Consider the following 27,059-nt stretch of genomic DNA (forward strand, 5'->3'; position numbering starts at 1 on the left):
GCATAGCAAAAACCAAATCAATTGGATTCAGTCACATCCAAATGAAATTACATCAGTCAATAACCTTCCTTTCAAGTGACTGAAATCTTTCTGGCCCAAATTTCTCGTCAGGTTACTCAGGTTTGCCAATGATTAAAGTATCTTAAAATTGCTTCAATAACATCAAGGACCTTGTTGTGACAAGTTCTGTAAATGCAGTCTCTTAAAAGAGAAAGCTGGGTTTCATGTAGAGTATTGAGTGTATTGACTGAATTTCTTTCCATTGGTCCTCAGAAGCTTTTGTTCACAAAGATATTGCAGAATGAAGGAAAACTATACTTCTTACATTGAAGGAATTCATTTCCATGGTCTGATATCTATATTTTATTTTATTCTTGTATGTAGTTCTGTGACTTGTTTTTTAAATTTTAAAATCTTGAACTACAGCGTACTTATTCTAAAGTGGAATAGTACAGTTTTTGAAACACACAATCCTATAAATCAATAGACTATTGCAGGGGTAGGCAACCTATGGCACAAGTGCCAAAGGCGGCACGCAAGCTGATTTTCAGTGGCACTCACACTGCCTGGGTCCTGGCCACTGGTCCAAGGGGATCTGCATTTTAATTTAATTTTAAATGAAGCTTCTTAAACATTTTAAAAACCTTATTTACTTTACATACAACAATAGTTTAGTTATATATTAAAGACTTATAGAAAGAGACCTTCTAAAATGTTAAAATGTATTACTGGCACACGAAATCTTAAATTAGAGTGACTAAATGAAGACTCGGCATGCCTTTTTGAAAAGTTCTAACCCCTGGACTATTATATTTGATTGCCTCAGTTAGCATATTTATTAAATGTGGGAATACATTGACCACCTTTAAAAGGTTAGTATTTACTAACCATTACCACCTGAGAGTGGCTGAAATTTGGTTTCCATCTATACCTAAGATGTTATGATTTGTATTTGTTGCTATTGTGAATATTGATTTTTGTTGTTGTTTTTCTTTTCTTTTTGTGTTTTGTTCAGACTGATCACTATATATGTATTCTGTAACCATTCTGGAAATATTTGTAATTGTTTACAATTAATCTATAGTGAGTAGAATCTCATTAATTAACACTCTCTAGGTTTAGGAGACACATTCCATACCATTAGTTTTTTTGTTTAATTACAGATGCTCCCCAAGTTCCATAAACCCAACATACGGAAATCCAAGCTTACGGAAAAGTTCCTTAAGCTAGAAATAGGAGGGGTTTTTGTTTTGGGTTTTGGGTTTTTTTTCATAATATGTTTTTTTCGGAGGTATGTTTCCGACTTATGCAAAATTCGAGTTACGCAGGGTGTTCCGGAACAGAACACTTGCATAAGTCAGGGAGCATCTGTAATTAGTAAGATTCTTGATTTTTAGAAGGTCTGAGCTCTGGCAACATCCACTGACTTAACGGGGAATTGTGGGTTCTCATAACCTCTATTACCTTGTCTAGAGTGGAGAAAAAAGTGAGTTTTTAAAACATATTAGTTCACGTAATTTTCAGCACCACTTAGTATCTAGTGCCTTTTAAAACATGTTAGTTGTTCATGATGAACTCTAGATGGTGAGTTCTAGATTTCAAATTTCATTGAAAATGTTCATTGTGGTTGAAGGCAACCCCATCCTATTCCCTTGCACTGCCAACTACTATCATATCCTATCCATGTATAATTTCCCCCACAACACCAAACACATGTAGGGACTTGTCAGGATTTACAAAAGGGTAGCTTCAATCTTCAATGGACCTAATAAGTTCTATAGGAGTAGAGTGCACTTTCTGTGGACCTCATGCACAGACCCAGCTTAAATTTTGGATGCTCATTTAAAGGTTTTGTTGAAAAAAGTTAAGTTTGAAAATATGTGTATCATTGGAATCTAGCTATGCCCAAAAACATCCTCTCTAACAAAAATTCTACGCCTCTTAAAAACAAGAGATTCCCACTGTCATCTGAGTACTGTATCACTCACTATCACTCCACTCAGTTTGCACTCCCCCCTTCCTCTTGTCTATACATGCTATCAGCAAAAGGACTAATAAAAAGGGTCGGTGGTGCTTTCCCTGGAAAAATCTCAAAATATCTCACTCAATTCAATTTCCTGTATTTGAGAAGATTCAAGGTAATTTCAAGAGATTTTACACAAAAACTACATATTTTTTTACCTGATTAGGGGAAGAGGGAGCTGATAAGGACAGGGTGTGTGAGGGTGTGTGTGTGGTGGCAGTTTGTTTCTTTCTTCCCTTTTTCCCTGGACAGGAAAGAGAGAGAGAAAGGGATTCAGCTTTTTCCTTTCTGCCATGGAGGGTAGGGCAAATCAACAGGGTCCTTTAAAGGAACAGAGGTGTATATAGGGAACCTCCCTGGCTATAATACCTCTTCTCCCTCTTCCCCATCTCCCCCCTCCCAAAAAAACCCCCCAAAAACAAAAACCCCACACTGCTCTTCCCTGCTGTTGCCTCATCCACTGACTGGAAAGTCTGGGAAACTCATATTTCCATTTCAGATTCTCCTGCCTAGCAAGTCCTCACTTCTCCAGGCATGGATGGAAATGTGAGTTCTATGGCAAAATCCACCAGTCATCGTTGATGATCTCAACAAAGAGTAGCTGAGACTGGAAATGTATAGGGTGGCTAGATTAAGTGGGACCCTTGAAGTGGAAGACAGGGATTTGAAGTTGATGTAGTTAGTGAGAGGGAGCCAGTGAGGAGACAAGAGAAAAGGACTAGTTGTTCGAATCAGTAAAAGTTGGGGATAGATGAAATGGAAAGGGGAAAGGCAAAGAGAAGAGTCATCACATCAGTCAGTGTCAGTGTTGATTTAATCATGATTTAAATGAGCAAGCAGGAACCTGGATATAAATAATCAATTTTAATCATGTTTTGCATTTGTGCTTTTGAATTATTTTCCTAAAGAAAGGATGATTCTCGTTGGTGAGCAATCATTAAAATTGGTTGATTTGCTGCTAAATATAAGCTTTTTACACTAAATCTGGTGCCTCTTTTTGCTATCTATACATATTAAAGCAGTGATAAACCTTAACTTACAATTATTCAGATTATTAATATTGATGTTTTTCTTGTTAGAAAATGGTGAATGATGCATTTTTTAGTAACAGATTATTATTATTTTTTATTTGTGATTCGTGTCAGTCTCTAGCTGGATGTAAATTCAAATGCTACTTAAAATGCACAAAAACAGAATTTTAATATTTTAAAAAAATTAAACCACCTTAAATGTGCTGGATACATAAGAAAAAATATTTATCAAAACATGTTTTCCATTTAAAGCTAACTGATATATTAAACAAAGGGAATATTATCTGTTATTAGTTTATTGAACTGATTGTTTCTCGTCACTGTCTCTTTCAAGATTTTAGAATGAGTAGATTTTACCCCACACACATAGTGTTTGCTCATAAATTGGAAGAGGAAAAACAAGCTTTTCTGCTTTTTCAACTCCCAGTTGGTTTCTTAACTTTTGAATGAATTAGTCATCGAACTGAACTAGTTGAATAAACTGAAATGAATAAAACATTCTCTCTGCACCTGCAGATGATGCTACTGCTGTCAAAAGCTGTCTTAGCACTCAGCAATTCCAGTACTTCCACCAAATCAATTATCTGATTTTCTTTAAAACTTGGCAGCAAACGTACTGCTTAATATTTTTTTTATTTAATTTAAATGATTTTAATAATATATAATAAGCTTAGCCCTTAACATTGGTTGTCACATTTAAAATTTAATTTTAAGTAGGTTTATTTTAAAAATTAATCTGCATTTAATTTATATTAAAATCTGATTTAGATTAAAAAAATCTGGTGTTTATTATTTTTAATTGCTAATTTTTATCCACCCCGTTTCTCATGACCAAGCCGTGGACAAGAGTTTTAATAAATAATGACACATAAGAAATGTTTTGTGAGTTTCCACAAATCAGTAACGTTTATAATGAATTGCTATTTGTGGATAACGTGAGTTCTCATTAGTATGTTTGCTCAGATATATTTTTTTGTCTTCCATTTACATGAATCAGTTGTTGCTTGAGCTGCTTATATGTATAAGTAGCCATTGTTTCCTTAAATAGCCTGTAGTAAATTAGGTGGAGGCTTTTTTATGTGCAAGAAATGTTGACATAGCCCAATTTTGGAAATACTGTAAATATTAAATTAGAGAGTAGGCAGTATTAAGCTTGTTTTTAAATGGAATAGTTTTCTTTGGTATATGTATATATAACACATTCATTATGTTTCAGAATTGCTGTCTTGTTGTTCCTAGGCATATGCTGTTTAGATCTTTCACCCAGTGCCTTTTAACAGTGTAGATTTAATAGATTTGAAAAAAAACATATTTAAAATATACTTTCTTCATAGGCTTCCTGGACCTGCTCCACAGATCCTTTAGACTTTTGAGTACTCCTTTAGTGACCTTGATTTGGCTTTACATCAGTACTGTATGATGTGCAGACTCATTATTAAAACTTAATTCATTAAATAGTAAAACCATTGTGGCTCAGTGCAGCTAATTTAAGGATCTAACCATGTCTCAGTTCATCAAAATGAAGGGAGAAGGGAAGAGTTAAGTGGATTTGCATACATTACTCCCCTGCTCTTCAAAGGAATGGACCCCTAAATCCAACATTAAATGAACATTGGTGCTAGAAAACTGCAACACCATTCCTGTTTTGTTTCTTTAAGTGGTAATTTTTCTTTGACACAATCACATTTTTTACTCATTTTCCACTTAATTACTTGTAATGTAAGCTGTATTTTTTAAAAGAGATACTAAAAGTACTTTAAGTACCTCAAATTCCGAATAGAAAGCGATTATTTTTTAAAGAAAGGGTTTGTTGTATCTTGAGTGGATTAAGTAAAAATTAAGTAAATAAGCCTGTTTTCTGATACTTTTTTTCTATAAAACAAACATGCCGCTGCAACAGTGTACCCAAGAAGTGTAAGCATCTGGTTTATTTGCACACTGTGTCATATGCTATTGCTTAGAGTTCCACCTATGAGGAAAATGCTATCTTGCATGTTCATGTTTGTCTGTCTTAACTACGCCATTGCTTTTATGATCAAAAACCTATGCAGTCTTCTCTTCTTTTTGAACTGCACTGAGGAAAGAATCAAAAAACATGCTACACTTAACCCAAGTCAGTTTGAAGTTTGGACTCTTAGAAAAGAAAAAGACTTATGTGTATGACATTACTCTTAAACCATCTATTTGGATCTGACCATACGTATTTAAATCTATTGTGATTTTAAAATGTTTCATAAGACACAGAGCAGAACTGCTATGATCTTAAATGTTAATATTCTTTTCTTATCACTTTACTGTGTAGATACCCTTCATGAGACACAACTCTACCACAGCTCATCCTCGGAGGCAATCCTGGAAACCTCTTTTAGAAATGTGATTTTAAAATGTGGAAAACTCTCAATAGAGTACATAAAGTAAAGGAGAGCAGCTATCTTGTCTTTTTCATAAGCTTATCGTGACAAAAAGTTGAGTTTGCTTGTCAGGTTTGGCTAGAATGTAATTGATTGGTTTGTTACTTGGACTGACAAGGCAGTTAATTTGCCTGCATTTTTTGCACTAATCAGGAACATTTGATATATCCATTGTTGGAAAATACCAGATAAATGTTGTGTCAGAATTGTCCTGTTAAGTAATGTCTTGTTCCCCTGTGCTTCCTTGACAAATGATAATATACAGTGCTTGGATTCATTGAAGAGTGACAGAAACCTATGGGACTTAAATACTATGTGTTCCTCTGTGGTGGTATTGATTTTTTTTTTAGAAAAGCAATGCTTTGCCATCAGTCTGCTGCTCTACTAATATGCAGTTTAATAAGAATATTCCTATATAAATACTGTGTTGTGGAATACGATAGAAGTTTATGTAAAAGGATTATTTCAGTACAGTGGCAATAACAGACCTGTAAAACACTTGACACTTTCTCATTTTGAAATAATAGCCTTGCTGCAGAAGAATTGATTTTGTGTTTATTAGCATGAACCAATTGTTTCCGCTTTCAAACGTTCGAGTGAAAAGAAATATATCCATGCTTTCTGGATCACTGCTGAGACAAACAGGAAAATTTGAACATTGTCTTATTTGGATTAATTTTGCTGTGGTGTTCAGGTCAAGGTATGTTTTTGTTTTTGTTTTCTAATTTAAATATGAAACTGCTATATAAGTTGGGGATGAATGAAGAACTGATCACACTGCTTACCATCTGAAAGATCTTCATCTACGTCCATGTACTTCCAGATAGATACAGACATAACATTTTGGTCTACAAACTATACTGTTCAAGTTCTTAAATCTACAGCAGCAGTATATAGACATCTCCATTGTTTCATCTTCAACTTGCTTGGGAAAAATCTCTGTTCTAGTGTAATCATACTTGTAACTTTGCAACATATCATCTTGGAACTTCTTGATCTATGGTGGGGTTTTTTGTCATCAATCAAGGTATATTTTTAGTTGAAAATAAATTTTAAACATAAAAGAAAAAAGATACATTCTGTATTAAGTGATAGGAGAAAAATACAAATTGGTGTATACTAATTTAAAAGTCATATCTTATTAGGGTATCTCATGTTTGGATATTATGTTCAATAAAATTAACTTGATGTGTCTAACAAGTTGTACTGTTTTGAAAAAAAAAAGTCAAAAGAAGATTTTCTTTTTAACATTTTATAAATGTTCTTTAGCTATAAAGGCACATACAAAACTCCTCCCAAGTGAAGAAATGTGTATTTTGGGAAGTCCAGTTTTCAAGTCAGAAGGCCATTTTAGATAAGAGAGGAGGGACTTTAGATTCAACTCTTGGAGAATTCAGAGACACAGGTGACTAGAAAAAATTACATCCAGCCATTATGTTAATAGAAAAAAATTGATTGTATATGATGCAGGCCCTACTTAATGTCTGGCTAGGAATTACTAATGACTTATTTTTAACATTATCTTACTAGAAAACCAAATGTACTGTGACATATGGTCAATAATTAGCCTTTGTGTTACCACCTCCAGTTTCCAGTACAGCATTCTTTGATTCTCTCTGAAGACATAATGTGACAGTGAGTGCCATTTCCTGGTTTTAATTTTTGCTACCTCAAATTTTCATTTGTTTAATAGTAGATTACTTAAATTTCTTAAGTAAATTTTGTCCTGTATTTTTCCATTGATGCCCCTCCCCCCAAAATGCGTATTCAATACTCTATTAAACCAGTCATCCTCCACTGTCCAGCATCGTCAATACTATAGATACTCAAGTACATGTTTATGAAGTGACTGTTCTGTTAAGCATTATTTACTGCAACCATTTTATAGCTAGCAAACGCTGACCTTAACTGAAATATATGCTACAGTCTCACGTGGAATGAGGAAAGTATTGGTGATTAGCAAACATGAAAACATTGGAAGATAGAATGACTTTTCTTGTCAGCTGTGTTGTGTGGGGGCTTTATTTTGATAGGGTGTACAACTCTCTCTCGTCGTGAATTATTTCATTTGCCTTTCCTCTCTGGAAACCCAGGTTAAATATTGTATATTTCATATCTTGAAATGTTCAGTGGTGATCTTCTAATCCTTAATGGGCACTTACAGTAGTTCACAACCACCAGGCAATTGAGTACAGTTGATTACAATAGTTTGAACTCCTGAAATGCCCAGACTTCTGGAGTAGTCTGGATGTTACAGGTTAGGACCGGGAGAAGTAATTTAGTACAATACCTGCTCATGGTTTGTCTGTAACAAACAAGAGTTTCCAAAGTCTAATTTTAAGGGATACAAAACAAACAAAAAAAATACAACCACTCTTTCCTCTGTCTTCCAGAAGGTAAAATATGTAGTATGTATCTTTCTAGCACCCTGTCTACATAGAACTACTCAATCTAGGTTAAAAATAATATAAAAGCAGGTCATATACAGTAGGTATATATCATATACAGTTTATAACCCCAGTATATTTGAGATACACACGCTCGTAGAGAGACACATACATTGTATCTATGCATTTAAGTCCCCTTGTGTGTGCATGTACTTATGGAATTCCCTATATAATTTGTTTTGGGAACCCATTGTGTGTTGCACAGTTTATTATTTACCACAGCTGCCTCATAACAAAAGTGAACACACGCTTCTGTCCTAGAAGGATGCTGTTAACTTGCATATATGTTGAAGCAGGTTTTCTACTACTATTTCTACATTTTAATTTGTAAATGCTTTTTAATAGTTTCTTTGAGTTCATTTATTTCGTAAAGCAGACAAGATTTTTGTGTCCCTGACTGTTTAGGGAGTCTTACGTTATAAATATACAAAATATATCTTTCCAAAATTGTGTGAAAATAGTCCATGATTTTTCTTTGCCTCTAGATGTTTACTTTTAAAATGCGTAGTTATAAACACAGCTTTTTTTTTTTAAATGGAATTGACTATACAAATGCCTGATAGATGTAGGCTTGTTTTCTATTTACTCCTGTGTGGTATAGATAATTGACAGTTATATAGCTCTTAAACACCATTGTGATAGACACCTTAAAAAGAACCAAAATAGATACCTTAAGTGCGTTTTGATAGGTTTGAAATACTGTGTACACAGAAAGTTATGTGTATCTTTTTCATCTTAAATTGAAATTACTGCCAGAAGTTCAGAGCCTTTAGCAAGCCGTGGTGATACGTTTGGTGTGTGTGGGTGAGGATGGGTGTACAGGTTAGACTGCAAGGCACTTTGGACACCGCTTTTCCTTTACACTAGGACACTAGCGGGAGAGGGGCAGGTGATGTAAAGCTAGCTGTGCTAGTTTTACACCATTCAGGGATTACTCTAAACCAGGGCAATACCCAGCTGCCTAATTGGGGCAGGTTTCTGCCTGACCACTACAAAGGAGGCCAAGGGATGCTGAGGATATGGCCTGTATACTTTCAGTTGGAGTTGTGTAATCTATCTTTTCTTTTTTTCTTTTCTTTTTTTTTTTGTTTGACCCATAATTTGTATTTAGTTAAAGAAGGGCATATTACCTAAACCTACGGATCACATCAAAACAAATGTAACTTTCATTGGAACCCATGAAGTAGGGTTGCATGATTATGCAATATAATGATTATGGAATGCAGGCACTGAAAATATTTCCACATTTTTCAGTAGATGCTTGGGGGATGGTTGTCTAAAGAGCAGAACATCCAATGAGTATTGCATAATGAAAGTATTTTATTTTTTCTGGGGGTCCTTTTTTGGGTAAGGAAAATGAAAACATACGTCTTGATAGTGCAATCTAGAAGGTACTGTCCTTTCACTTCTGGATCCTGGGTTCAACTTCAGCTTTAGTTAGATAAGTGAAAAACTATCAGTTTTAGTTTTGTCTCTGGGCACATCACAAACGTAGTACACATGTTCACATTTGAGCCTCTACTCAGGAGAGGTCTAGCAGTGTTGGGCAGGCATGGATTTAAGAATACTGAGTCAGTAAGCAGGAGAGCCTAGTGTGTGAGGAAGGAGGTTTGTCCTTCACAGTGTATGTAGTATTAGGAACACCTAATTAGGAGATGGGGCCAGAATAGTTCAATGCAGAGGGAAACCCAGGCAGTATAGTGTGACAGTTAATACACCCTTGGTGTTGGAATTGCAGGAGTGTTGTAGTTCTGAACTGATGGGTGGTGGAGTGAACATACAGCTCAAGCTAGTCATTTATTTGGCAGTTTATTGTTTGTAAAATTCTAGACTGAATCTATTGGAATTTTGCCTGAGGAACAACTGTATGATAGGCCCCCTCTAACGCAAAAGATTTGTCTCTTGCTCTAGCAACGTTGTGTATCCTCCCATAAAATAGATTTACCCTCAGAGATGAAAATTTTTATTTTATATAAAATATTATATATATATTCTAAAGTTAATTGTGATTTTTTTAACATGGTATCCTTTTGCATGACATTGTAGAAAATCTGCAGTAGTGTGTGCATTTAAGTGAGAGAGATTTTCTGTAGTCTCTGAAGCATATACATGAAGTTAAATTTAAAGATTAGCTTATTAATGTTGTGTTTCAGGGACTTGTAGGTAATTACTTTTACAGCTATAGATGGGCACTGCTGATTTATGAATGCAAAATAGGTTTTCTCACTCTGCCTGAGTCAGCTCTTTGTTAATTTATATATTAACTGTGGTGACTTACAAATGTGTCTGTAATGGGTATGTGTTGCATCCACTGTTCCTTTATAAAAGCACAGGTCTTTTTCCCTACTACTCACTCTAAGACTTCTGCAGGCCAGCTGATAAGATTCCCTCCTGTGCAGGTAGATGCGATGTAATGAAATTGGATGTGCGTGCTGAGCTTTGTAAATAAAATGAGATTGACCCCCAGCCATTATCTCATTTATCTGATTTACATTGTAAAATCAGGATCTACACTATTGATTAGAGCATAATTAGTTAATTATGAAGAGGAAAAATACAGAGTTATGTGGAGCTTGAACACAGCAGGCTATACTGCTCAAAAAATTCCAAGGGCATGAGCAGATGGAGATCACTTTAATAAAGAACAAAGCATACGTGTTTCAGGTATGGAACTGTCTAATGAACCTCTTGCTGTGAGGAGATTCTTGACCTCCATTCTATATTTTTTACACATGAACAATATTTCCTTTCAATTTTCACCATTTCCTTTATTATTTAACTTATTAATCTAACTACTACAAATTTTCACCTTCCTTCTTCAGTTTATCTACCCTATTTTCTCCATGTAAAATTAGAAAATTAATTACCTGCCTTTTTGGAATGGAAAACAAAGCACTTCCTAATTTTGTTATGTAACATGATTTAAATCTTGTTAAAGGCATTGATAATAATATGTAGCACCGTATAAGTTAAAGCTATTTTAACATCAGGAGTTTGTTTTTTAGCCTACCCTTAAAGGATCTCCATTTTTTGTTTTCACAAAGTGCTGGGTACAACTCTTAGACCATTGAGATGCCTTTGTACTTCATTGCACCCTTAGATCATGTACTTTGGCAAATAATGGCCAGTAAATTATCCTCAAATAGTAGGGGATGAAAATTTGGGTGCCCGTTTTGAAAAATTTGATCATTGATGCACATGGTTAATATTTTGTCTAAACTTAGCAGTGTCCAACCTTATTACACAGGAGGGCCACATAAACCTAAGCACAAGCTTGTGTGAACCAAATAGATTTCTATGTATTTTAATAAGATTTAAAGTCACCTGTATTGATTTATATGTTAAGTTTAGCTTGTTTCATATGTGTTTATATAGGTTGTTTCCAAGTACAGAGTTGTCTATTTACACACTTGTGTAAACTAAAATGATGTAAAGATGAGAAAACGCTAATGAATCAATCGTTAGTATATTGTGTTGAAGAATGCCCTGGACCTTATGACATGCTCTGGTGGGCCATAGTTTAGACCGGGGTGTCCAACCTGTGGAGACTATACATAGCTAAACCAATACTATACATATATAGAAAGCAGCGTGTACTAGCCAGCTTGTTTATAACCCTAGCAGAGGAGCCAAGTACATAACTATCTAGTTACCTCTAGAAAAGTTCCCACAAGATCATGTCTCAGACACATTTGTCCGGGTAGTGTAGGGAAGCATGCACTGTTGGTATCTATGCTCTACCTGTTCTGTGAACACAACTGCTGCAAAGTTCTGGGACTATTAACTTGTCATCTTTCACAACCAACAAATTCACATAACTTTAAAGCTTTAAAGTCACTTTATAGTTTGTGTAGGTTCTGTTTCTGGATCTGACAGTACGTTTTCCATCTCCTCATTTGACTGGGACCCTAGACCGTAGTATACGGTTCATATTGCAGACCTTAATACTCATTTTGCCAGTTGTCTTTGTAAGCTAACTGACAGACACATGATAACTGACCAGGTTTCCTCCAGTGCTGGTGTCAATGCTAGACTATAATTCATCAAGGAGGAACAAGTGTATTCTTTACAGAGCTGAAACGTGTGTCAGCTGTCCCTTTTTCTCCAAGAATTTGAAGCTCAATCACCAAAAATATATCACACAACAGTGCTGCCAGGCAGATGGTCCAGTAGTAAAATATTTTAATTAGTAGATCTTTTATTTTATCAGAAATGTGCCAGAAATGTATTCTGTATCCTACCATCTCACCATGTTAACATTGGTAGAGTCTAGTCCAGCTTCTATAGAAGTCAGTGGTCAAATTCCCATTGGAATCAATGGAAGGGATATTGGGATAATCATGATTTTCTAGGCACAAAACTATCTTTTGTTAAACAGCTATATTTATTTTAATTTACCTATCATTGCACAGTACATTTATCATTTTACTATGCTTTTTTCACTAAGGGAGCTCTTTTATATTCATATTTTTAAAAGATCCAATTTAGGTTCTACTGTATCAGAATAAATTTTTATAAAAAACAACATAAAAGCAATGTTTCACAATGTATGGTAATCATTTTGTAAATATGCTTCATGTGATACTTTCACATTTGAACGGTGTGTGATATATGAGGATGATTTTATTATCCACATGCTCTCACCAGTTTTGTATATATATTTTTAAAAAAAGAACAGTCGCTGGAAACTTTTTTATATTGAAGTTTTTAATTTAGTATATACATATACAAGAAAAACCTGAGAATATTGTTCTTTACAAAATAAACTGATTTGAAAAGAAAATTCAATTGAATACAAGAACAAAATTTGGCTTTAGGATCCTGCAACCTCTATCTTCTCTCATAATGTTATAGTCATTTCAACCCAACTTATGTAGATTTACTGAATGACTTTTGAAACATGGCTTAAAGTAAAATCAGAATATTGGGCATTCTGGATGAAAGTTGTTTTCCCTCCGTCCAAATTAGAGATTTTAAAGCATGATTTTGAAGAGAAAAGATTGTTTTCTTTTAAATAGAACATTTCTGTTACAACTATTCTCCCATACTGCTGTGCTATTACAAACAGTCTGTTAACAGAATCTGTGTAGGTTGTGCTAAAATGACTAATATTCTGACATTTTTAGATGTTAGCATCCAATAGAGTCCTTTTGAAATATGTTTATTGAATTAGTTGAAAATAAGCCTGATAAAATATAATTTACATATTGGAAGATCTCTAAATGTTTGACAGAAAGAAGGAGTTCGGTTAGAATACTTGTTTGCAGGCACTGCTCACAAGTGTGAGGATTTCCAAGATAAACGTCAAGACATTTCTGTGAAATAGATTAGGAATATTACACTTCTTTTCAGATACAGAAACTGAGGCACAAGGAGGTTAAGTGACTTATCGAAGGTCAGACAAATCATTTGCAAAGACAGGAAAAGGATTCAGGAGTCCAGGCTCTTATATTCCCATCTCTCATCATTAACAATCCTGCCCTCCTCTATTTAATTATTTATTCGGTAATATGCCTTTACAAGATTTTTGTAACTGTTTATATTTCTAGTTATGCTACTAATAATTATCTATCCATTGACTTAAACAAAATGGTTACAACACGGTTATAATTATACTGCTCTTAATATCTTTTATTATGGAATTGATTTTAAAAGCCCTGTTAAGTTTATATTTTCTTTTGTAGTCATAGGGCTTATACTACCATCAGGCAAAGATACACTTTAACATAGTAAGTGCTATGCGGGGTACTGTTTTCATTATGATGTATGCCAATGTAAAAATATCTTTTGGGCCCAGTCTTGCATTCCTTAAGCAGGCAAAACTCTCGTTAGTGCCCAGAGTGTCCATATGGAAGTAGGCAATACTGTAAAAAGGTATTACTAATAAAGGATCTTGGAGGAACAGAGATTTCACCTGTAACAGTGATCATGCAGTATATGATTACATAAAAAAGGAGACAATTCCACAATGTGCACCCTCCGCAGTAATGCTAGAAAAATACTTGTTTAGGTTAACCAAATACTATCCCAAACTGGTTATATTTTTCTATGGAGTTTTCCTTTTCAAATATTTTAGTGCATTCCTTTTGTTTAATCCTCTTTTTGTTATGTGCTTTGTGTACTGTGCCTTTTATGTTTTAAAAAAATAACTCTGCATCTTCACCTTGCTACAGTTTGGGGGTTTCTTAAATTTGCTTTGCTAGCTGCTTCTTTGTGGATTTCCTGGCTTATGAGGCTTTAATTCAAGCATTATTTAAATGGAATAAATAAAAATAATCTGACAAAATTCGTTTTCAAAAAGCTTTCCTTTTGAACAAAAGGTCATAGGGTGTATGCAAAAAAGTGATGAAGACAACCACTTCAATAAGATGTATGAATCTCCATTATTTGCTGTTAAATTCTTTTTTCTTTTTGAGCATATTGTTGTACTCTCTGATGTAAGACTCCCTTCATTAAGCAGTGCATTATAGGAAATGCTTCTTCAGTGGCAGTAAGACTAAGAATGTCTGAACAAAGAATAGTTATGTTAGATGTTTCAGACTGTTGTCTGTGGGGTGTACCTGGCACAAAACATTATAAAAAAGCTTGTTGATAAACTTAGAATTATGATGCGTACAGGGTACACTTTTTGTCAGTTATAAATGAAAGATGAAAGCAAAATATTTTAACTGAATGACCTTTTCAAGTTCATACTAAAAGAATCTCACATTATTGAATATTTTGTGCAGATTTTATTTATTGGTTACAAAGTCACTATTTAAAAAATCATGCATGCACTTGTAAGCATGTTTGAATTACTAGATATGTTGGGAGATATTATGGAAGATCCATAATGCAAAAAGTTCTGTTAGCTGGAAAGTGTACTAAATTCTGCAAATTGTAAATATACAGAAAATACATAGCTGCCTGCTGCATTTCTACATGAGACTAATCCAAATTAAATAGAAACATACTTGAAATGTGAGTGTACATGTAAATCACCCTTCCTGAAAATGTCTGTTTTAATCCAAACTAATGATTCAGAGATTTGGGGATAAGTTTTCCATGGGGTGAACTACCCCAAAGTGCTTATAAAGTGGCTTGATTTAATTTATGAAGAAACACAATATATCTGTTTCTCCTGTAGGTGTGATGAATGCAGGCTCTGCTACCATTTTGGTTGCCTGGAACCTCCTTTGAAAAAATCTCCAAAACAGACAGGCTATGGATGGATTTGTCAAGAGTGTGATTCTACTTCCTCTAAAGTAAGTTAATTCATTCTGTGAAAACTCAGAGGAGGAGTTCTGGTTTTGCATAGCCTTTTTAAGCAAATCATTGCATAGTTTCTCATCTTGAGTTTGTGTTTGAACACTTTGCATAGATCTGCATTGGGAAACAGAAATTTAATTCTGCACAGTTAAAGGTTACACTGCAAGGATTTCATCTTGGCTTTAACTGAAGGAGAAAAAAATGCAAAATGGAAATTGTGTTCATTGGCTCATAAAGGGGAGTTTATTATTCCTCTTAAATATTTTCTTCCTGCATTATGGTGGTGTCCCCTAAATATATAAGCCCAAAGTATTAAGTTAAAATACCATATCATCCTTTGCCCCATTATAAGCAGTCAGATATTTTAATAATGTAAACCATAACCTGTGAAGGCATGGTTAACAGTAAATTCATTTAAAAATGTATTTATGAAAGATTTGAAAGTCTACATTTTTTGTTTTTGTTTTTTTCCAATGTAAATCAATTGTGAGGGACATTGTTATGTTAGCATGAAGGATATTTGTAAGGGATAGCATTCTAAATTTGTTTGAACTTAAAATTCTCACTTCTGAAACGTTGTTATATTAATGCTGCCAACAATCATCCACTTCTGTGTTGTTATCCTGCAAAGGACATAGGATTTTTTTTTGTTGGGTTTGGTTTAGTTTATTAACATTTTTCTGAACACTAGTTTCTTTAGTGTTGGCATGGTTGCCAACACCCTCTGGATACTTTAAAGAGACACTGTCATCTTGATTTTTTTCTAAAGTGACTAATTTAAAAAATATCCGTTTTCTGATAGGGCATCATTAAAATAAGAACTTTTAAAAAAATCAGTTAAATTTCATAAGCTTTTCTGCTGCCTGTTGTTGCTTATTAGGGTATTTTCAGTAAGAGATAAAGTGACTGAATAACTGATTATATAGGGAAATGGACTATAAAGAAAATGCTATCAAACACTCAAAGTTAACAAACAGAAAAAATAGAGGATCTTTTTTCTACTAACTTCTTTAGCTCCTAATAATCTTTCCTAGGTGTGCAGTTATTTATAACTAAAGTAGATATGGCACCAAATATCAGAGAAGTAGCTGTGTTAGTCTGTATCCACAAAAACAACGAGGAGTCTGATGGCACCTTAAAGACTCAGATTTATTTGGGCATTAGCTTTCGTGGGTAAAAAAAACCCTCTTCTTCAGATGGGTTTTTTTACCCTCAAAATCTTATGCCCAAATAAATCTGCTAGTCTTCAAAATGCCACCAGGCTCCTTGTTGTTTTTAAAGTAGATATAAAATTTTTCAGGCAGAAATAGGGTTTTCCAGTTCCTGGTGTCCTTTTACAATTGGAAAAATAAAATACTCTGCTTTGCTGGAAGTTAATCAAATCATTCTTCCTCAGGAAGATACAAAGATGGACATTGGAAATTAGCTGTCAACTATAGTTTGTACATCAAGCAGTCTTTCTTGAATACCACTTAAATACAATGGTCACTGCTGGAGTGAATTATAATTGATATTGAATTCCTGTCACCTCTTAAACCAAAAGGGTTTCTTTATAACATTAGTTAAAATATTCTGCCTGCTATTTTTTCAGTGTTTTTGCAAAAGGGCACTTTCTGAAACTCCAGATGTGTATTTGGCCTGGCTGGCCAAACTACACAAATAAAATGCTATGCTTGCTGAATAATTTACCATGAAAATTAATTCAATATCATGTAATTTTCTGTAAAGTGTTTTAATTTTTAGATATTTTGATGTAAGATGAAATGTTTTGAAAAAATAAAATTGAATTTACAGGCTATAACGACCACCTATATTTACTGTACTTATGTTAAAGATGACTTCACATTTAAAAATAAACCAAACAAGATGTTTATCACTGAGACTGATTTTCATTTTTAATTCATAAAGACCCATTCTTAAAATTAATATTTAACAATTAAGTCTGATTTATTGCACTTTTAAATATAGCCAATTTTAATTATATTTGAATGAGAAAATGATAAATATGATAGGTACTGAGAAAGTTGTCCTATGGGGACTCCTTGTGGCTTTGTTTAGTTACTTAACAAATAATTTTTTCTTGCAAAGCAATGTAAAGAAACTATTGAAAAAAGCTATGTTGCTGTACATATTAAGAGATGTCTTTATTTTTAGCATACCATATTTTTCTGTAATCTATTATGCTACATTGTGTCAAACAAGATCATGTTAGCTGAATTAAACTTTTCGTACAGTCCTTCCTTTATATAATAATTAAAAAGGCTTAATGTTTTCTTTCTTTTCCAATTTCAATCTGTTGTCTTGTTTTATCATGTATAATTTACACATAATACCCTGCATACATTTCAACAGCCAATAAATACTTATGAATTCTAGAGCTTTTTCCTCCCTCAATAAAGAGGTGGTCTTTTAGGGCTGACTATAAGTCCATTAGGCAGGAACAGTGTAAGGAATCTGGCATTGTTTGCTGCACTCTGTCTGACCTACGGATGAATAGCAGACTTTAGCCACAAGCATTTTCAATCTCTCACTCAACCACTAAATCCAATTTTTGGTATGTCACAACAAAGTTTCCTGTAAGGATTACAGCAGTGAAATAGGGTTGCATGTTTCAGCATTTGCCAAGAAGACAATAATGCAGTCTCCTTCCCTTCAGTGGAGAAATCAGACTTTATAAAGTAATATTTCCAAATGGAAAGTAATAAAGGAAATTTAGTTTATTCCCTTTGCTATTCATCTGTTTAAATCCAATTTAAATAATCACTATAGTATGAATGTTAATGCAGATAAATACATTTTAACTTTTCGTAGACAGCGAGTGTTTAAGTGTATTGGCCCTAGAAAAAAATTGGATAAATAGATTATGTGGTACTTATTGATTCAATAAAAAGTGAAGTTACAATACACAAGATTTTTTATGATGATTTTATTGCCCTAATAAAAGGTGATTACATTATCTACCTTTCTAATTATAGTTCTTCTTTGAGTGCTTGCTCATGGCGATTCCATTGTAGTGTGTGCACGCCCACGTGTGTGGCCATCAGAGACTTTTGTCTTAGCGGTACCCAGAGGATGGGCTGTGGCACCCTCTGGAGTGCTGCCCTCTGCCCTCTCAGTTCCTTCTTACCGCTCGTGGTGTCAGCGGAAGCACATCTGTCCCTTGCTTTGCAAGTGATTAGCGGTTTCTCATCTAGCTTAGCCTTGTGCTTTACCTGTAAATAGTTTAATCGTTGTTAGTTAGTTCTTAAGTACCTGTTAAGTGTTAGTTACATAGTGTCCTCGTGGTTCTCCGGGTTTCAAGCCCTGCTCTTCCTGTAACAGGCCTATGCTTGTTAGTGATCCTCACGAGAGCTGTCTACAGTGCCCTGGGGAAACCCATATAAAGGAGCACTGTTGCATCTGCTAGAACTTTCATCTGCAGGACACCATCTCATGGCCCTCCTGATGCAGGTTGCTCTGCACCCAGCTTCAGAGCCATCCTGGCCTGAACCGGCACCCAGCACTTCAGCTTCAGTGCAGCACTGGGGTCCTCCCGGCACTGATCCCTGTCGCCAGTGCCAAAGAAAAAGACTAAGAAGGTGGCACCAACCAAGCCCGACCAAGGGTCTTTGGGCAAAGGACACTGCTCGGGCCTTACGCCCACTCCGTGCCCACTAACAGGCTCAGGCTTGGGGAATTTCTCTCCCTGAAAGAGCCTTCACTGACTCGGGGAAGCGGTAAAGGGCCTAGGCCGATGGCACAGTCAATCCCCTCTGAGGCCCCGGCACCTTGGGAGCTGAGAGCGCTTCCGCCACAGCCAGAACTGCATGCAGCTATGGAACCAGCTAAGGCTTCCTGGGAGGGCAAGCCTGCCAGCAAGGCCTTGCACAAAACAGGCGAGTGCCTCTGGTCTCCCGTCACATTCTTGGTCTCCCATCAACTCAGTTCTCCAGTTTGCCACTATGAGTCATAGGTACCATGCTCCCGATCCCTGTTGTCACGCCAAAGCTTGCCCAGGTGTCGTTGATGTCCCCAGCCCCCGTCTTTGTCTTACCACCAGTTGCCATTGCTGAGACCTCGAGGGTGCTCCCCGACACGGTGGTGCACCGTCCAGCTGGACTGTTCCCATCACCAGTCTCCGGTGGCGATGGTGAGCTATCAGACTCAAGCCACCACAGCCTAGTCGCTGGAGGGTGACAACGTCTCAAGCTCAGAGGTGCAATTCAGCCCCACACCCAGGCAGCATGATTGGGCTCCAGAAGGTGCATTTGTGACACCGGTGCCAACCTGGCAGCAGAGCCAGTGGCTGACCCAATGGCCTTATTGGAATGCCTGAGCGTTCCAGTCATCCTAGTGCCCCACTCCCACCAGCTTTGGTTGCCGTGTCAGACAGGCCGAAGGCAATGCCCCTGGTACCCTCGGCACTGGGCTTAGTGCAGGATGTCCTGGGGGCTGCCATGGGTGAGGATTCAGTACACACCCCAAGGCCACCCTCCCCAACAGGTGACCTCCCCCAGTCATCCAATCCTCCTCCTTTTCCCCAGATGAGGCGGTGGCAGTGCCTTCTAGAGCTAGGCCATTGGACAATTTCAGTGAGCATCAGACGCTGCTCCACAGGGTGGCATCCAACTTGGGCCTCAAGGCGGAGGAGATGGAGGAACAGACAGACACATTATTTAATGTGCTCTCCACGTCTGTCCCAGCCCAGGTTGTGCTGCCAGTACATGAGAGGGTCCTGAACATTGCCAAAACCATCTGTCCTCCATCCCACCTCTAAAAGGGTGGAGAAGAAGTACTCTGTTCCCGCAAAATGATTTGAGTACACTCATCTGCCACCAGGATTGTTGGTTGTGTCAGTGGCCAATGAAAGGGACAAGCAGGGGCCCACCAGCTCCATCCCTAAAAATAAAGGGGCTAAGAGACTGGATTTGTTTGGCCCGGTACAATTTTAGCTTGTGGGACTCTCTCCTCAGGCTCAAGAGCTCCATGACCCGGGGGTGATCCAGGAGTTCGCTACCTGGTGGAAGAGGGGACCGCAGCTGCCCTGTGCTCTCTCCAGATGGTTTGGGACACAGCCGATTCAGCTGCCCTAGTGGTTGCCTCAGCGGTGGTCATGCGGTGCAGTTCCTGGCTCCACACAGCCGGCCTATCCCAGGAGATTCAGGCCCATATCCAGGACCTCCCGTTTGATGATGTTGGCCTATTTTCCAACCAAACAGATATGCATCTGCATGACCTGCAGGATACAAGGCAACCCTTTGCTCCTTGGAGATGCACACTCCTCAGACATCCAGGCAGCTGTTCCTGCCTCCTCTGCCACCTAGACCATGGCAGCCTTGACAGGGGCCTGCGAGAAAAAGGAACACCAGGTTTAACTGCCGCCGCCCTTCATCATCTCAATTTCCTGCACAGCCTGCCCAGCTAAGCACCGGTAGGGCAGAAGCACTCATTTTGAGGATGTGCTTGGGATGATGCACCAGCCAACTGTCCGGATCCTTTGTGCCCTTTCCTCAACTGCCTTTTCCCCTACTGCTCGGCCTGGTTGTGATTATGTTGGACTGTTGGGTCCCAGACATAGTGGCTTGGGGCTACACCCTTCATTTTTTGTCCACCCCTCCTTCCTGCCCCCATACTTCCCTGTCCCTCTTCAGGGACCCTTCTCATGAACAACTCCTCATTCAGGAGGTCAAGAACCTCCTACGCCTGGGGGCCATGGAGGAGGTTCCTCAGGATATGCAAGGAAGAGGATTCTACTCCCGCTATTTCCTGAAGGCAGAAGTGGGATTCAAACCCGTTCTGAACCTGCGGGGCCTCAACAAGTTGCTCATGAAATTGAAGTTCCGAATGGTATCCCTGGCCTCCATCATCCCTTCCCTGAATTTGGGGGAATGGTACACCACTCTCAACTTGAAGGATGCTTACATTCATGTCTCCATATTCCCAAGACACAGAGGTTTCCTGCCTCTCACAGTGGTGGGGCACCACTTCCAGTTTACAGTGCTACCCTTCGGCCTGTCCGCAGCCCTTAGGGTGTTCATGAAATGCATGGCGCTGGTGGCGGCTTACCTGAGACATCAAGGGGTCCAAATCTCCCCCTGTCTAAATGATCAGCTCATCAAAGACAGGTCTCTGGAGCAGGTCCAAAGCAGCCTCGATCTGGTGCACTCCACCTGTAGCAGTTAGGGTCTCCTAATAAACACAGAAAAATCCATGTTAATACCCATTCAAGGCATAGAGTTCATCAGAGCGGTTCTCAACTCCGTGCAGGTCAGGGCCTTACTACCAGAAGCACCCTTTCAAGCTATGTCAGACTTGTTTGGCCACATAAAGTGTCTCAATGTGCCTGTGTCTGATGAGCCGTATGGCCGCATGCACCTGTGTGGTAAGTCACGCCTGGCTTCATCTAAGGCCTCTGCAAGCGTGGCTGTCCTCGGGCTATGTTCCAAGCAGGCACTCCCTGGATCAAGTGCTCACAGTGCCGAGCCACATCCTCTCCTCTCTGGGCTGGTGGAGGGATACCAACTCGGTGCTGCAGGGAGTTCCCTTCGCAACCCCATTGCCCTCGCTCACCTTATCTCGGACGTGTCGGATCTGGGTTGGGAGACCCATCTGGGTGACCTCAACACCCAGGGCCATTGGCTGCAACACAACCTAGCTCTTCATATCAACGTCAGGTTGCTCAGGTTGGTTCGCCTGGTGTGCCAGGCTTTCTTGCCCCAGCTGGCAGGCAAAGTGGTGCAGGTCCTGATGAACAGTACTGCCACAATGTACTATATCAACAGGCAGGGCGGCATCAGGTCTTCGGCCATCTGTCAGGAAGCACTCAGCCTCTGGGACTTTTGTGTGCGGCACACCATTCATTTGGTTGCTGCCCAACTGCCTGGAGCCAAGAATCCCTTCTGCTTCTCTCCTGGAAGGTCTCCTTTTTGATCGCTATAACTTTGGCCTGTAGGGTGTCTGAGATCAGGATGCTCATGTTGGAGCTGCCTTATACAATCTTCTATAAGGACAAGGTCCAGCTGCATCCGCACATGGCTTTTCTGTCCACAGTATCTTCCAGTTCCATACTGGTCAGGACATATACCTACTGGTCTTCTGCCCAAAGCCTCATACTTAGATGAGGAATGCAGGCTGCATACTCTGCATGTCTGGCGGGCACCAGCCTTCTACATAGAGAGTACGAAGCTGTTCCGTAAGTTTACACAACTGTTTGTTGCTGTTGCAGACCGGATGAAGGGTTGTCCAGTCTCTACCCAGAGAATTTTGTCCGGATGACCGCCTGCATCGGCTACTGCTATGAGCTGGCAAAGGTGCACCTGCCAGGAATTGTGATGCCTGTGCCCTAGTCGAGTGAGCCGCTCAGTTGCTGATCCAGGAAATCTGCCTTGCCATGACCACATCTGTCCACATATTCACTTCGCACTATGTGCTGACCTAGCAAGGTTGAGCTGATGCTGGTTTCAGCAGAGCAGTAGTCCAGTCTGCAAGACTGTGAACTCTGAGCCCACCTACAATGGAATGGACATGAGCAAACACTCAAAGAAGAAAAAATGGTTACCTACCTTTTGTAACTGTTGTTCTTCAAGATGTGTTGTTCGTGTCCATTCCATTTCCCGCCCCTCTGTCAGAGTTGTCAGCAAGAAGGAGCCGAGAGGGTGCAGGGCTGATGGCGCCTGATATACCATGCCGTAAGTGCAGCACTCCAGAGGGCACTACAACCGGCCCTACAGATACCGCTAAGGCAAAGTCTCCGATGGCTGCATGCGTGGGCGTGCGCACACCTACAATGGGATGGACATGAGCAACATATCTCGAAGCAACAGTTATGAAAGGTAGGTAACCATTTTTTAGAGAGAGGGGTTCAATTTTAGAAATAAGGTAATGGTGACAATCATGTTGACCTAACAATTAAAGTAGTATTTGAGATATTACTGAATGTTTGCAAGTGGAAGCAATACAGAGATGTAATGTGATGGTAATAAACATATGCTTTAAGTTGCTCTCTATCACAGGCACTTTGTAGGCTACTTCTGTTTTGCTCGTAATATGTCACAAGACTCTCCAGCAATCTTGTCAGTTATTTTCCCACCAATGTAACATATTCCCATGTCTGTCAGATAACAGACAGACAGTGACTTTGCTGCAGGGCATGAGGGCAACATTTTCTCTGCCGGTAGTACTGCCTGTCACTTTTATGGAATGGGTGATGCTCACCACTAAGGTCTGACAAGCTTTCTCATCTCAGAAATGTTGTTTTTGTTACCTCACATGAAAGCTGAAATAAACCTATTAGCTAGCATTTTAATAACATCACCTACCTCCCTGGAAAAAGGATTAGTCTGTGTTCCAATACTGCCAAATATCAGTGCCCTAAGTCATAAAATTTCCAATATTTTAGAATAATGGTATTGAGAGAGACTTTTAGAAGCTTCTTTTAAACAACAAATACTTTTGCATTTCAGAATAGTATATGACTGATCTAAACGCTAGTTCTTTAAGGTACAAAATCTCTGTAAAAATTAGATGAGGGTAGTGGGGGTTACAAAATGTGTATTTCATTACCCTGATTTTTCAGTACCTCCTCCCAGTTTAAAGTTTTGCAAAAAAGCATTGTGCCAAAAGATTTTCACATACATTGTGATAGTTAAAATGACGTTGCTAGTTCCTTTTCCATCCTTGTTTAAGATCTATTTTGTGAAAAGTTGCAGAGTGCACATGACAGGTCATTATCTGACTGCTGTAAGTTGAGCCGCAGTAACCTGGAGCCTTTTTTTAGTTCATTTTCATTTAATCTTTCTACTGTATTGCAGTTTTTCAGTGTAAATTGTGAATGTATATGCATAGAATTCTCATCTAAATTCCTTATGGAATATTTTCTGGAACTACAAATCCATGACACACCAGCCAGAGCAAATGGTGTTTGCTGCTCATCTGTTGTGTTGGAAAGCAATCATGAAGGATTTTGCCTTTGTCTCAGTACTGAGCAGGGTGTTTTCTCTAAGCTGTAACTTGCTTCACTATATTAACTGGACACTGTAATATCAGAAATTGAATGTCTGATTTTCTTCCATTATGAAGATTTATTAAAAATCTAAAATGTAAATAAGTTATGTTTTAAAATTCATTTTAATTTCAAACTTTCAGTTTGCTCATCCAAAGACAGGATTTGGTTTTGTTTTTTAGTGATTTAGCTATTTGGTTAGCCTATGGAATTTTATCCTAATTACAATGGAAAATTAAGAGTTAAATTTGGTGGACAATAACACTTTTTGCTATGAAAACTTGCATATAAAATGAAATAACTACTGTACTACCCAGCAGAACATTCTATGTTAAGATCTTGTGTCAGTATACTGTGTTAAGGAACCTATTTTGAATTCCTCCAAAATGCCAACCTCTCCAGCCATAATAGAAAATTCAAAATCAAAACAAGTGCCAGTTAAAACACTTTCAATATGTAAAGTACACCACAGAAAGAAATGTATATTATTTTTATTTTAAAGATAATGAAGTTAGCAAGAGGGAAACAAACTGACTTCATATCAACAATTTGTATAAGTTTGTATAAATTAGAAAAATTGACTTAGTAATGGTCATAAATAAGATCTGTAATGTAATTCATAATGCATGAACAGGGTTATTTGGGCTGAAATTTGGGTGTCTGCCTCAGGTTGAACGTTTTTGGAAAATTTCACCCAAAATAAGTAATCCTTTTCTGAGAATGATGCTAAAGAAAAAGAAGTTATGTTAATTTAACAAATACCTTTTCTTTGAAAAACTTTAATGCTCCTGTGCTTTGGAGATGGGATTTTAAATTTGGCAAGGGAGTGGCCTTTTGTCAGGTGTGTGCCTATTACTGTTCCTATGAAAATCTACCAACATTTAGACAAGCAATAAGGCTGTGAAAAATCACTATTCGGCTGCTTCTTAGATGTTCTTAGAGACTTCTTAGATTTTCATAGCTAAATTCCCTGAAGATTCCATCATGGTTGAACAGTTTTTCCTGTCATTGCAGTTTCTGGCTGATCTGGGCCATGCTGGATCCAGGTCGAGGCACTGGCACTAGAAAGCAGGGAGCCCATCTCTCCTGTGCTCTTAGTGAGACTCCCTGTTGGGCCCAGGGAGCATGAAAAAGTAAGCCATCTGAACTAAAGACAAAGGAGACAAGAGCCAGACCTTGAGGAGAATGGGTAGGGGAAGTAGATTGAGACAAGGAGCTTGGAGACTTGGAGATGTAGGGAAGAGGGAAACTGGGACTAGGAGCTGGGATTGGAGGATGGGACTTACATTGCAAGGACACTAGGAGTGGGAGAACTGGTGGGGGGGAGCCACAGGGTGAGACTAAAAATGTCTGGGCAAGGAGATTGGGACTGAAAACTATTGGGATTTGGGGAAGGAAGTTGGGGGGGTGGAGGGAAATAGTTCTTACGAGGAACCAGGCGGTGAGGGGAAAACTGGTACTGACTGGGTAAAGTGATAGGGTCAAGGAGATAGATGGGTGGTGGGACTCTGAAATTGTAAAAGGAACTAATAGTGAGAGACTGGGTCTGGGAGCCAACGCACGGGTAAAGTGTCTATCTTATTCCCGTCTAGTGCTGCTCCATGTAGATGATGACTGCTATTAGTTACTACATTCCACATGATGAGATTTCTCAGGAGGGCAGTTTCAGCCTGATTTAAAAGCTATTACACACAAACAACTATGTTAAAAGAACATCATTAATAATTATTACTGGAATGGTTTACCAAGGGATGTCGTGGAATCACCGTCATTGGAGATTTTTAAGAACAAATTAGACAAATATCTGTCAGGGATGTCTAAATATACTCCATCCTGCCTCACTGCAAAGTGCTGGACTAAATGACTTTCCCAAACCTACGTTTCTATGATTATTCAGGTTGAAAAGTCAAGCACTTAGAAATGAGGAAATGTCAAAATTAAGGTTGTTTGTGCAATCTGTAATGCTAAATAATTGGAAAAATCAGGTTCTAGACATCTCAAATTGGGCACCCACAATTAGTGGATACATCTGATCCTAATCTGTTTGTGCCTGCTTTCCCTCTGTGTAAAATGGGGCTAATACTATCCCCATTCTTCACAGGGGTGTTTTAAAATAAATACATTAATATCTGTGAAGTTCTCAGATACAATAGTGATGAATAATTGTGTCTTTAGCATTGGATTTCGATAATGTGTTGTAATTAAGGTGTGGGGAAACACATAGAATAATGAGGAAAAAATAAAATAATAGAATTAAGTAGTAGATCATTAACTGAACACTATCTATCCTGGTCACTGAATGAGACTATTGTAGTCCTGTAGAAAAAATAGTATGTGATCATGTAATTAAAGTGTGTGTCATAAGACAGCAAAGAATCCTGTGGCACCTTATAGACTAACAGACGTTTTGGAGCATGAGCTTTCGTGGGTGAATACCCACTTCCTCAGATGCATGTCATAAGACATGCAGTCAAGGATGTGCAGACAACCTTAATTTTGTCATTGCCTAGCTTTTTCAGTGTTTGTCTTAGTAATCTGAATGTTTTAAATGTAGGGGTTTTTTGAGTAATTTGTATAACAGCGCATTAAGGCAGCACACTATAAAAGTGTATACATTGTAGTAGCATAAATCGAATTTAGTAATGCTTACTTTTCCCCTACAGTACTTAATTTAGGGCAGTGTCATTTTAAGCAGTTATGTATAACTCTATGTTTAAAATGTACTTAAAAAAATTAGGATCAAATGACTGCAACATTCAGCCTCATCCATGCTGGTTTTATGTTATTTCAAAATGATCAAAACACTCTCTGATTTAAGGAGAGTCCACAGCAACTTGAAATGTAGATTAATATTTTATTGTAATTTGCCAAACGGGGGAAATACAGTGCACTCCTTTTATAACAACCTTTGGATCCAAA

General features: G+C 37.9%; 1 protein-coding gene across 5 annotated transcripts in view; it reads left to right on the plus strand.

Moving 5' to 3' along the window:
* The window catches only part of PHF14 (PHD finger protein 14), a 285,535-nt gene that overhangs the window by 171,865 nt on the left and 86,611 nt on the right, over nt 1–27,059 (plus strand). For 3 of the 5 annotated variants that reach the window (XM_030550666.1, XM_030550667.1, XM_030550668.1), the window contains exon 17: nt 15,039–15,156. In XM_030550666.1, the coding sequence (XP_030406526.1) occupies nt 15,039–15,156 (118 nt within the window). Of the gene's footprint in view, nt 1–5,356; nt 6,663–15,038; nt 15,157–16,556; nt 17,041–27,059 lie in introns of those variants that run through there. The other 2 variants (XM_030550669.1, XM_030550670.1) reach the window with 2 other exon arrangements.

This window comes from Gopherus evgoodei, chromosome 2, assembly GCF_007399415.2.
Source record: "Gopherus evgoodei ecotype Sinaloan lineage chromosome 2, rGopEvg1_v1.p, whole genome shotgun sequence".
NCBI lineage: Eukaryota > Metazoa > Chordata > Testudines > Testudinidae > Gopherus > Gopherus evgoodei.